Source organism: Pseudonaja textilis, chromosome 3 (genome assembly GCF_049901715.1).
Source record: "Pseudonaja textilis isolate UNSWEBS1 chromosome 3, rPseTex1.2, whole genome shotgun sequence".
NCBI lineage: Eukaryota > Metazoa > Chordata > Lepidosauria > Squamata > Elapidae > Pseudonaja > Pseudonaja textilis.
This window is the reverse complement of record NC_141992.1, coordinates 45,871,068-45,884,045: the sequence shown is the minus strand read 5'-3', so window position 1 is coordinate 45,884,045 and position 12,978 is coordinate 45,871,068. Positions and strand designations below refer to the sequence as shown.

At 38.5% G+C, this 12,978-nt stretch overlaps 1 protein-coding gene across 12 annotated transcripts in view; it reads right to left on the bottom strand.

Annotated features, from left to right (window-relative positions):
• The window catches only part of PLEKHA6 (pleckstrin homology domain containing A6), a 193,093-nt gene that overhangs the window by 12,319 nt on the left and 167,796 nt on the right, over window positions 1-12,978 (bottom strand). For 11 of the 12 annotated variants that reach the window (XM_087929454.1, XM_087929455.1, XM_087929456.1 and 8 more), the window contains 8 exons: window positions 9,998-10,137; window positions 7,329-7,478; window positions 5,743-5,872; window positions 4,369-4,466; window positions 2,432-2,617; window positions 1,533-1,697; window positions 926-1,059; window positions 243-385 (listed from right to left, as the gene is read on the bottom strand). In XM_087929454.1, the coding sequence (XP_087785580.1) occupies window positions 243-385; window positions 926-1,059; window positions 1,533-1,697; window positions 2,432-2,617; window positions 4,369-4,466; window positions 5,743-5,872; window positions 7,329-7,478; window positions 9,998-10,137 (1,146 nt within the window). The remainder of the gene's footprint in view (window positions 1-242; window positions 386-925; window positions 1,060-1,532; window positions 1,698-2,431; window positions 2,618-4,368; window positions 4,467-5,742; window positions 5,873-7,328; window positions 7,479-9,997; window positions 10,138-12,978) is intronic. The other variant, XM_087929466.1, reaches the window with a different exon arrangement.

Below are 12,978 nucleotides of genomic sequence, written 5' to 3'. Positions count from 1 at the left end.
ACAACAAACCATTTAAAGTATTTGATTAATTTTCACCATTTGGACTGTCAAATTCAACTTATTTTGGAGGCTAGATCTCTAGTTCGTTTGTTTTGCTGTAATGTCCAATGCCACCACACTTAAAAGCTGAAGCAACAACATCTGGCCAAGGTCATCAATGGAAGCAAAAGCTTTGCTCCTGTTGGGATTGTAATGCCCAATTGGCTAATCTTTTGATAATGCTGCAAAGCATTTCATCTTACCAGACAGCATGCGACCTCGTCGGGAGGCTTCGGTAGCTAAAGCGCAGGAGATCTCAATCCGTTTTTCCTGCTCCTGTAACTGAGTTTCTGGGTCCTGGACCACGTCCATCTCTCCCTCGCTGAGGGGGATGACATTCTGCATGCTGCAAGAGAGGACGCACACATTATTTCAAACAGAAGGCATGCCTAACACTCAAAGCTGCAGGGTCAATACAATAAGATGGAAACAGATTCCTATTTATTTAATTTAATTTTTGATATTTCTCTATAAAACACAAATTGCCATTTTTTAGTTATCTTTGAGCCTGCAAACATAATCACTCTTCCTTTACAAAATCAATATTTTTATTCATTTTCTAGTGAGGGAATTTTGGGGCCATAAACATTTAGATAAGTTTTTCCTATGTACTATAAATTGGAATTGCTATGAGATCTATCCAGTATATCTATGAGATATACAGACAAGGCACCAAAGAGAAAGAAGAAAACAGAATGAAACCTACGTATATAACATTAGTAACTTCTGAATATTAAGAGGCTACTGCAAAGTGCTATTAATAAGCAGCAAGACCAAATGTATAGCTTCTAAATCAAGGGTAAAGTATTCCAAAATGAAATAAAAATCCATGCTCAATGACCAAATGGCACATGGGAAAGTCAAAATGTGTGAAGTAGCACTGCACCTGGATTTAGCAATCAGTGTCTTTATTCTTTCCACTTTCTTTTGTTTCTCCTTCATCTCCTCAGGGCTCAGTGGGGTGTCAGGTTCCAGCTCAATATACCTTTCTGGGATGAGGACTTTATCTGGAGTGGAAAGCTGAGTAACAAAAACAGCCAATGAGTGGCAATGACCACAAATGCCTTATTTCATGTTTCACTTGGTAGTATATTCTACCCCGCTGAACCCTACCCTACCGTCTAAGTTTAGTCTAGTCTAGCATATCCTTTATCTAACCCTAATCACTATTTTATACATTAAAGAATATATTCTTCAGATCATGCTCAAAACACCTGTGTTCTGAAACTCTCCAGGCTATATTAAAATCAAACATTCCAAGCTGTTCATAAATATAAAGTTCAAGATTCTCAGTTTCTCTCCTGCACCTGCATGACTTTTCATTCAGCTTGTCCTGTATCCTTAACGGGTAGTGAAATTTTCAACTCATGTTGCTCCAACCACACAGACCCTTTGAGTTTCAGAGAAGGCAACTAGATTTCAGTGTACATTATTGGGGAAAAGGCAGTTTGCACTTTTGATGTGCTGAGATTCAGATCAATAATGTGTTTCACCTCCTTGCTGATGTCCACATCATAATGTTCTGGCTCAAGCTCCATTTTGCGCAGGCGAGCAATCTCATCTCGGGGGCTTTCATACATCTTGCCAGAATCTTCAGAACGCAGTGCTGCCTCCAGATCAGATATATCCACTTCATGGATACTGCGATGCCTGCGAACCTAGAGCAAAATAGACCACTTAAGACATTGTCAATATTGCAGGATGCAATCTGGGGCCAGAGGTTTAGTTTTCTGAGCTTTTGGACTCATGCTGGAGCCCATCTTTAGGGAACTTCTCTCTCACCAGAATATATGAGAGAAGTTCATTGAGGGTGGGCTCCAGGACAAGTATGAAAGCCCAGAAGACTAAATCTCTAGTCCCGGTGATGAACCCAGATTGGATACTGAAACATTATCCTGGAACATGCATATTTGTCTTCATTCATTGTCAATATTTATTTCTAGCTTGGCACATCCACTTGATAGTCTTGATCAATTTGGAGCTGCACTGGCTGAATCTCCCATGACTATTCTTCTATACTCGATCGTTAAGAAATGTCCTTATAGAAAGAACAACAGATGTCAGAAAGAAAATTTTAGAGCAGCATAATTTACTGATTCAATCATGTGGATTTCAAACTCTAGTTTGGACTGCACAATTAGTATATAGGTTTACCACTGCAGATTCAGCTTGGTAAGAATAAGACTACATTACTGCCCCTTAGTAATTGCTACAGAATTTAAGAGTATTTGACTGTCTATCATTCAGCCCTTAACTTCAGTACCTTCAAAACACCTATATGAAACAGTTTTTGACCAATTTTATCTCAGGAAAATACTAATACTGTACTGAAGTGTGTCTGAGTGGTTTACAAGACGAAGATTAGTTTTCACGAATAAAATAAATGCATTACCACTTTATAAGATGCAGGTGCTTTTGAGAGAGGGCTATCTGTCTGCTGCTGATTGGCTGGAAGTTGCAAGCTCCGTCTCTTTTCCTTCATAGAACTGCTTTGATGGCGTTTCATGCGATCAATTTGTTCCTCAACACTCATCTTTGCTTTCATCTCATTGGAAAACACAGCACTCTTTGGTCTGTCCTAAGGGAGAACACAGGACCCTGGTGGTTACACAGGCTTTTTGCTTCATCAAAATCTTGGTTTATTTTTTTCTGAGGGCAGATTCAGAATAGAAAATATCCTGATAACTACATCCTTATGTTGTTAACATTTTTGTTAGAAGATGGGAACTAACTTGGTAGAATAGCAGCCCAGCTTCTGAATCAAAAGAAGACTAGCTATTAACAAAACAGTTTATGAAAAGAGGAGTTTGGCAAAGTGTGCCTGAGCATGATAGCAAATGCAGTAAGACATTTGCAAAATTTTGAAACTAGAACAATACAGTATTTTTTTCTGCATGGTATGATTATATCAAATGTTTTTGATATAATAAGATAAAATATGATCTACAGAATAAAGATGGGATATAAATCTAATAATATAATACAATATTTATGAGCTTATAACCACTGTGTTTTGGGGAGAAAAAATTCAGTATTAATTTAGCCTACAATGCAAACATCAGAAGAAAAGACAAATGCTGTGTCCATTTTTGGCTTCCCATTTTTGTCAATCCAGGATGAAATTCCAAGAAGTAGATTTGTTATTAACATCTCACTATCAGGATGGCAATTTGCCATTGGCTGGAATCCTCACCTCACCCCACCCAGGATCCTCAGTTCTCCCACCTCCCAGAAGTGCCTTGATGCCCTTTCAATGTGTATTTTGAAGCAGGGTGTTTTCTCCACTGACTTGAAGTCATGGTATCATTTCATTCTGATTTTCAAATGGACTCATTGTTTTTCTATGAAAATAAGAATGATACAATTATAGTGATACCATTATAAGAATAGAAGGCAGGTGCTGGCTGGACACTGGGTTTTGCATCTCCTGTTGATCACCTGGAGGGAATGTTAATTGCTTCATAGGTTGTGAGGATGATTGTGGGAATGTTAGTTGTTAAAGACCCTTGTGGGACAGGGCAAACATACTTGTGAGTGTTCAGGTAAAACTGTTGGTTTAGGAAACCTTCCTGAGATCTCAATACAATTGTGTTGCAGTAAGAAAAGTTGATTTAGACTGGTGCCTACAGATCAAACTAGAGGCCACACATTTAATTCACTCTTTCTGGCAATCCTGGATTAACTGTTCTCAGCACATTCCTCCCAAGCCACTGAACGGTCAGTAAAATAGGAAGAATATCATCTTTCCCTGTCAGAGTAGAGAAATTTGAGCGTTATCATACAGACATTATCGTCTATAATTGATGAGGACACTGACATCAATTAGAATGCTGATACTTCTGATGATCTCCTTAACTTGGTTCACAATGGTTAACTTTCTCTTTTGCCAGGGTTTCCCAACCTTGGCAGCTTTAAGACGTGTAGACTTCATATCCCAGAATCCTGGGAGCTAAAGTCCACATATCTTAAAGTTGCCAAGGTTGGGAAATTCTGTCTTGTAATAAACTTTGTTCCCTTTTTGGTACCAAGCAAATACTTTTTCATTCCCATAGGAAATAGATTTTTTAATTTTTAGTACAATTTTGCTGATATATTATTTAAGATGTTTTTTAAAAATTGATTATAGTTTTTAGTTTGAGGGCTGATTTTTAAAATTTCATTTGATTTTTTTTCATTGATCACTTGATTGTATTGTTTTCTGATTAGTTGAATAATTGCATTGCTAGCTTTTATTTATTGTATTGTTCAGCACTATTTCCCGCAGAGTAATTAATATTATTAAAAATGAATAAACAAGAATACTGAAATGATGGCAGAATTCACCCTTACCCGAGAATCACGCCCATTGGCACTCCTCCTCACCACACCTGATGTTGGTGAGGTCTCATCATCCATAGGTGACTTAGTTCTTGGAGGAACAATACCAACTATGGAAATCCAGGAGGTAAAGACAAATAAAGATATTAACAAGAAGGGAGAAGATTCTGGCAATGGCAATAAATAAATAGAAAGCATTTATTTTAAATGACATTTACACCCACTCATATTGTAACTACAACTATGGCTGGCTCACAAAACAGTACAAACAGATACCCCCCCCAATAATTAGAATAAAAACTTAGGATGCTCTAGAGGGAAGCATTCTCCCACACACCCACATGTCTTGCCTAAGCTCCAGCCTCATTCTACCCCAACACTTGTATTAGCAAAGCTCTGTTGGTTGGTTTGCCTGTTATTGTTTGATCATTATCTATTGTAAAATGAGAAGATTTATTTGGGCTCTGGAATATTACATTGAATGTTATTATAATTTCTGCTCCATTATTTATTGTATATGTGTGTGTGTGTGTGTGTGTGTGTGTGTGTGTGTGTGTATTAGTCTTAATTCATTGTTAGCCACATAGGCTTATAATAGTTAGATGGGTGGCCATCACCACATAAATGGGACAGATGATAGAGATGGATGGATGGGTGGGTAGGTGGGTGGATGAATGGGTGAGTGGGTGGGTGGATGGATCCATCAGTCCATCCATCCACTCACCCACCCATCCATCCTTGTGACAGGATGGATACTTAATTAGGACAGGTAATCCAAATATTTATTTGGAACGAGAAAGAATCAAGAACTACTTTCTTGCTAAAATCATTTCAGAAGAGCCTTACTGAATGAAACCAAACTCACTGGGCAGACCTACAAGCTTGTTAAGACAATAACCCTTGAGCAGCAATTTTTTTCCCCATTGTGAAAGTCTATGGATGGGTTCGCTTATTGCAATCTGGATTTTTTTTTTTTGCATTGATTGCTTAATAAGCCAAAATGGATGGATTGATAGTTAAGATACAAGTCATGGCTTAAGAATGACTAGGCTCATGTAGCATGCAAGGGTTGGCATGTATGTGAACTTTGTCTGTATGTGATATTGTATACTGACTTTGTATACTGATAAATTATATTGTTCTGAATAAAGGAATTTGGGGATAAATGGCTTTACTTATTGTAAAGTATTCCTACAGTGCATATTATGATTTTTAAAACCTATCTTTCCTGAATTTAGAGATACAAACTTTATACCAGTTATTCCCAGTCTATACACACCAGACTACAGTTCCCACTATCCCAAGCCAGCATGACTTTTGGAGCTGGCAAAGAAGATAAAATTAGCAAATAAATGGATTCTCTTAATACATGCAATTTATAGGTACCTTTGTTGAGTGCCACCTGCTTATCAGCATCTTGGTCCTGTCTTGATTGCACGAGACCAGCGTCCACTGTCGAATGTGAGGCTGATGCCCGGTGATGGTCCTTCTTGCTCTGCTCAAAGCTGGACTTTGACTGTGGGGAAAATATATTTTCTTTGAAAAGTGTCTGGTCTTGCTGAAGAGAACCGCCTATAGACAGCTGTTCCTGCTCTGAAGGTTTATTTGCTTTTGTTTAAGGAATTTATATGGCCACCCAGTTCATAGTTCTGATTATAGATGGTTTACAAAGAGTTAAAACAGAGAAGAAGAAAAATAGGCAACGAGAATAAAATATTAACAAGAATGAACATATTGAAACGAGAATCAGAAGCATTTGTGTAGATTTTTTTTCTTCTCTATTCCAAAACAATTCAAACAATCAAAAACCAGTCAGCTGAAGGAAAGGTGGGGCAAATGCTTATTTCATTAGCATGCTTTTTGTTCAGTGAAGGTAAAATATCCAGGAAAGGCAAGGATTTCTATTCCTAGTAGAGTCCCCTAGGAATTAGAAATGACCAGCTGGATATACATTGGAGAATAAAGCTCATGAGATAGACTGCCACCTGTTCTCTACTTCTATAAATGGAAACCAGAAATCACACCAGAACATTATAGTTGAAGAAATTATATTGCCCTTAATTAGAAAACAAAAATAGCAACTACTTGAGGAATAGTCTGCAGAAAAGATTCACTGTCTGGGATACTTTTCTTCTGCCATTTCTATGACTTTCATGGGCTTAATTGAGGGAACAAAGGGTTTTTAAGCTTCTTATAGTCAAGCCTCAGCTTAATTTTGCTGCAATAATTTAGAGGCAGGTTGTCTGCCTGCCTGCCTGTCTGTGTCTGTCTGTCTGTCTGTCTCTCTTTATTTATCAATCTATCTATCTATTTCCTGCCTTTATCATTTTTAGAAATAACTCAAGGTGGCAGATATATCACACAAACCTTCCTCCTATTTTTCCCACCACAATAACCCTGTGAGGTGAGCGACTGACCCAAGAGAGTGACTGGCCCAAGATCACCCAACTGGCTTTCATGGCTAGGCAGGACTTTAACCACTAGACCAAACTGCTTATATATTGCTTGCTGTTTCTGCATAAGAAAGTTTTCCAGATCTTTGATTTTTTTTCAAAAACATGCAACCTACTTTCTCTGCTGCAGATGTGGGATGGAGGTGTCCCAATACAGCAAATTCTCTGGTGCCATGATTTAATTTCTCCCTCTTCCCCATTTTGTGTTTCTAGTTTACATGCCTGTTTTGAAAACCTACCTATCTTCATCCATGATTACATAATCAAACAATGGTTTGCATTCTCAAAAAGGCCAACTATTTGCTAAATAATTGTCATACCTGGACTTAATCTACATGTAGAAAAAGTGTTTCATGTGGAACTACTTTTATCCATTATGAGCTTAAAGACACAACAGATGTCATGAGCAGGAAAGATTAGACATAGGGTTCCCTCACCCGCCCTCTCTCTGGCCCCACTGCCTGGGGAAAATAACAAAGGATAGACTATGCCTCTAGATCTCAGACTCCATTTTGATACCTGTCCCCTCTTCGCCTCGCTGCTTTCCTGCCAGGAAGGGGAGTTAGGATATTGCCAGAGACGGCTTTCAGAAGGAAGTGGAGGGATAGTCGGAGGAGACTCCAAGGGCACATATAATTTGGGGAGGGGAGGTCGAGGTGGACCAGGCTCCTGGAGTGGAGAGGAAATCAAGAAGCATTAGGAGTAAGAGCAAAGAAACTGTGAAAATGTGAAGGAAAAGAGAATTAGTGAGACACAGATAAAAGGACAGATGTTAAACCAGGATAGGCACCTGCATCTGAACACCAAAAACTCAAAATGAACAGCCTTTTTCCTTGGTGACCAACCCAGTACCAATCCAGAGAATACTACTGTTAGCCAGGTGTCACTTGATAAATAATGTACATAATATGATGACTTGATTTTCACTTGCTTCAAAAAATATCTGCCATTTCAAAATATGCATCCCTTTTGAGACACATTCTTCAAAATACAAATATTTTCTATCAGCACAATCTGCTGCTTCACCAGACAATGCAAAACGGAACCTGAAGACATGGCTGATGTAGACTTAAAAGACCTCTTGTTGATTCATAAACATTGAGGTCAATAGGTTTTAGCAACATAAAAAGTGATGCTCCACACAAGTATAGGGATAGCATGAGTGGAACTAGGGATAATGACTGTTTCAGGGCAGGAATTTGGTTTTGATGACACAGTAGCTCAACTTGATGCTTCCATTGAACCTAGACATTTAACTAAAAGATTTTGGCTTGTTCTGATGTATCTATCAGTCTAATGTAAAGGAAAAGACACGGTCTACCAAAGTGTTAATCGACCTCAGCAGCTTTAAGAGGTGTGGGCTTCAACTTCTAAAATTCCCACAAATAGAATTCTGGCATTTGAAACCCACGTATTTTAAAGCTGCTGAGGTTGAGCACATTGGTCTATCAATTTCTGCATAATTTTTATATTGACGAAGAAGTAAGCTATCTGACTGTCCTCATCTTTTGGCTCAATCCAATGACTTAAGTTTTTATTTATGATGGGCAAGCATGACCGTCTTAGGATGGTACAAAATTAGTATCATACACTACTATGCTACTAATTTCAACTAAGTCATTCCAGATTTTTAGAGTACTGAAACACTTATTGCCAAAATATTTAGAGGGCCTTTCTAAAACAGAATGGTGGAATTTGCACCATTTATTTGACCCGAATACTTAGCATTTATTAGGTGCTTCTTTAATAGGCCTAACGACTTCCCAAACAACCTCTAGATGACACCTTCTGTGCACTTGTTCCATAGGACTGTCATTCTCCTGAGAGACTGACAATCCTGTCAAAGAAATAGAACATGGATATATCTATGTCAAATAACACACCTCCACAAAAGTCTGCCTGAATGTTCATAATAGCTCATTTAAAATACAAATCAGAGGCAGTCCAGACAGTTCTATTAGTTCAATTGTGGCTCCCAGTCTTTCTTTTCTTTCCCCCTCCTGAAGCCAATAACACTCCTGAATTATGTTTGGCCCAAGGAAGAATCTCTTCTTTCTTCCAATTTCCCTTTCACAGAGCATATGCCCATTTATGTATCTCACATAGACTTTTTTGTTCTAATTTATTATTTCCCCAGTACACAAATACATACGCATCAAATAGTTTACATTCTGTAATGGAAAAAAAAAGAAAAAGCCAGCCAAAGCTTGGTCCTGTCATAGCCAAAGACAAAATGGGTCAAGAGGTGCCATGGCCACAATTGGAAAGGTAAGGGATGTTTCCACAGCAGAATCACTCAGCCAAGTGGAGCTGCAGAGAGGCTGTCCCTGATTGTACTATGACGTCTTGTCCTCAAGGTACTCAAGATTTTCAGGTGGAAAAAGGAAAGAAAACATTACTTCCAAATTGGAACGATTAAAGACAGCTCAAGACTGCTTCAGAGCAGACTGATGGTGAGATGGAGGCAAGGTCATGAAGACATGCCTCTCCAAAATAGTTGGGAAAGCACCAAGGTGCTTTATCCAGCAGGTGTAAGGATGAGACTTAACAGTGCTCTGAACAGAGGTGCAGTTCATTTTTTTATCCCAGGTGTTACTCAGATGCATCATTAGTTTTTTGCCAACTGCAGAAGCATAAAGAAATAAGAGATGGAGAGCCTTGCCTTATGGGAAAACATCTGCTCATTATTTTAATTGCTAAAAGGCTTCTTCTTATAAAAGTAAAATTGAATAGAACAAAGAAAGAGACTATTTTCTATAACGATCAACCTCTGGCTTACTTACTTTCAGGTGCTAGAAAATGTTAAAAACCAAATTTGAAGCAAATGAAGAAATAAAAATTAAGCTCAATTACATACAGAGTTTTTATAGGTAAACTGGTGCACTGAGTGCCAGCTACCAGGAATTCGTTCTTTAGATGAACAAACTCTATACATTTTCAAGGATTTGGGGCCAAATTTCCCAAACTTTAACTGCCTGGCTCTCTGAAATTATTCAAGAGTTGTCAGCCAATAATGTCATGCTTAGATTTAAACTGTGGTCATTGGAGTAATTAGTCCAACTGTTCCACGTCAGAAGAAGGTTTAGATCTCCACCTACTGGTGGAATGATAACCTTTAAAAAACAAAAATATCAGGCACCATCTTCCAGCACTTTTAGCCATTCTAATTGATGAGAGATTCTGCTCACCTCATTGCTGCCTTGCTTGGTAGGGGAACTCTGGGATCCAGACACAAGAGAGAAAGGGCTCAGGGGGCTGGTGAGGCTAGCTGAGCTCAGAGGACTGGCTGGACTGTTGGAGCTGTAAGTTCCCGATGGGCCAAGGGCCACTGCAAAAAAGGGGAACAGATGGTAAAACATTAATGAACTGCAGGAAAGGGACATATGATGATGAATTGGAAATAACTGGAGTGAATGGAATGGGACAGAGAATATTTTATATTAAAAGGAGAAAGAGGACTTTTTAAAAAATGTGATGAGGCTCAATGTACTTATACATATAGGAAAGAAGCAAAACATATAATATTACTTTTTACTGCCTAAAACAGTGTTTCTTAAGCTCAACTACTTGAAGATGTGTGAACTTCAACTCCCAGAATTCTGACTGGGAAGTTTTGGGAGTTGACATCCACACATTTTAAAATAGTTGAGATTGGGAAACACTGGTCTAAAGTACCTAAACCTGGTTAAAATACCGCTATTTTCTTTTGTTTCCCCTTATGTTGACTTCATTTAAACCTTGACACATATTCCAAAAAGTTTTAAGTCCTCCTGATGGGTGTTTCAGTGTTAAAGGTAGTTTTTCCTATTAGGCAGTCACCAAATGGCAGCAGTTTTACCAAAGACACAATCTGAGGCACTTCAACCCATATGACTAGAAGGCCTTCAAGGTCCCTTACAACTCTGTTATTCTGTTGTATTATCCATGGTTCCACCAGTATGGCATAAGCAATGGTGGCAGGACCAGGCTGGCATATATTGACACTTTAGATTGGTACAGCTATATCTCTCTACTCTGATCTTGGGCTATCCTCTGGGGCCATTCTGCTTGAGCAATGAGAGCATCCAGTTCTTCCAATTATTTCAAACAAGGCTCTTCCTTGTACGTGCCAGATCTCTCAGCCAATAAATCAACCTGAATAACAGCTGACATGGATGGATGAAGGGGGCTGCAGACTCAGATGGCTGCTTCATTGAACAATTCCCCCCTGGGTTTAGCACTCTACTGGAAGAGCAGTAAATCGAAACTCAAAATCAGCTTGAACAACTGACAGATAGGGTAGAGTGGCAGAGAAAGAACTACTCATACAATCCCCCTAGAAGACTATCAGCCTATCAGTTTCTACTGCTTTTGGACACAGATGGGATTTTTAATGGATGAGTGTTAATCTTGGTGTCCAAGGATAGTCTGATAGTAATGATGGATTGTACCACAAAGCAGAGAGAGAAAGAAAAGTCACACAACCTTCAACCTCTCAGCTTTTCAGGCTGATTCAGATCCCTTTACCTCTTACCACCTGGGCAACTGGCCCCACATGTGGCAAAATGCCAAGTGAAAAGCCTAGTTTTTACAGAAAACTAGAATTTAGTCCCAAGTAAAAAAAACCAAAAAACCAATTACAGCTGTCTTCTTTCTATAAGTTAGAACAGAGACACTGAGAAATAGCAATGTGGGTAGTAAACTATGCTGATTTCAGGCTCACGGATAAGAAGCAAGTACTTTAACTTTAATACAGAGAGGGTTGTGGCCACAATGGATAGTTCCCCAGTGCCAGTACCTCCACTTTCATCTTTTAGGTACTCCCCTCCCAATATATTTTTGCTACATCTCCCTAGCTCTAGAGATAAAGAAAGTCAGAACACATATGTAGCTTTGAATACATAGATTCTTGGGCTGTAGGGCCCTTAACTTGTATCCATTAGTTTAATCCTGGTATCATCACTGTAATTACTCTAGTTGCTGATTGATTGTTATTGGTACCTTTGGTTGATTAAAGAAAAGGCCACGTTTATTGGTTAGCTACTTAATTTATTTGTCATTTATTTATGAAACTCCTATGCTTCTCCACTCCAGAAAGCTCTGAGCAACCCAGATAAGGAACTGCTCTTAAGCAGCATCAGGGCTGGCAACTGGAACTTTTCAACTACAGTTGAAAAAAACATTCCATGCTGTGCATTAAGGTAAAAGCAGATACTCAGATTTGGAATAACTATATCGGCCTCACCATTTAATAGACTGTCATTAGTTTGGGACATGGAAGTCACAGGGGAAGAGAGATCTGAAGCTTGATCATAAAGCAGAAGGGCATATAAAACTCGATCTAAAATGCTTTGCATGTTGACTTCATTTTTAAATAGATGAGACACATTGGAAAAAGTACAGAAAGAGATATTAAAATAGATTAGAAACCTTCTCTTTAAAATACGACTAATGCATTCAGGGCTTCTTAAAAACTTTTCAGTTTTTAAAGAGGCAGCTTGAAGTAGGTGTGGACAAAGTTTACACAATGATGCCTAGCATGGAAATATGAATAGTGAGAAATAAGTTTCAAATGCAGTCAGTTCAGGACTGACAACAAAAAATAATTCCTTCCCTCAACACGGCTTTAACTGATGGAATTTATTGCCACAAGATTAGATGATAGTGCTGCATGCAAAGTAGCTGGTTTAAAATTATAGGCCAATTTATAAAGGATAAGACTATCAGTGGTTGTAGGTGAACTAGTTAAACAGAAATGGGACAAGAAAAATACAGGGATTAAAAAAGTATCATCAAGAGGAGTGCCAAAGCAGTTATACTACTGCCAACACAAATAGTTGTCTAGCAAATAGGATGCATTCAACTTTCACCTTACAGAACTGAATTTTTTATTGTATCTTTAAAATGAGCCATAGACTGTTCTGACTGGGCATTATAAAAATTGAATATTGGAGTTCAAAATATTTCAATATTAAAGACTTGAAGTCTTGAATGAAATAAAGGTAGTCCTTGACTTAAGACAGGAATTGAGCTCAAAGAAGGAATTTCCTGACAGAACAATTGGAACAGGTTGTTTCCAGAGATTGTGGGTGCTCCAACACTGCAGGTTTTTAAGTCCAGAATATTATAGGGTCTCCTGCTTGAGCAGGGGACTAGACAACATCTGAGGTCCCTTCCAACTCAGTTATTC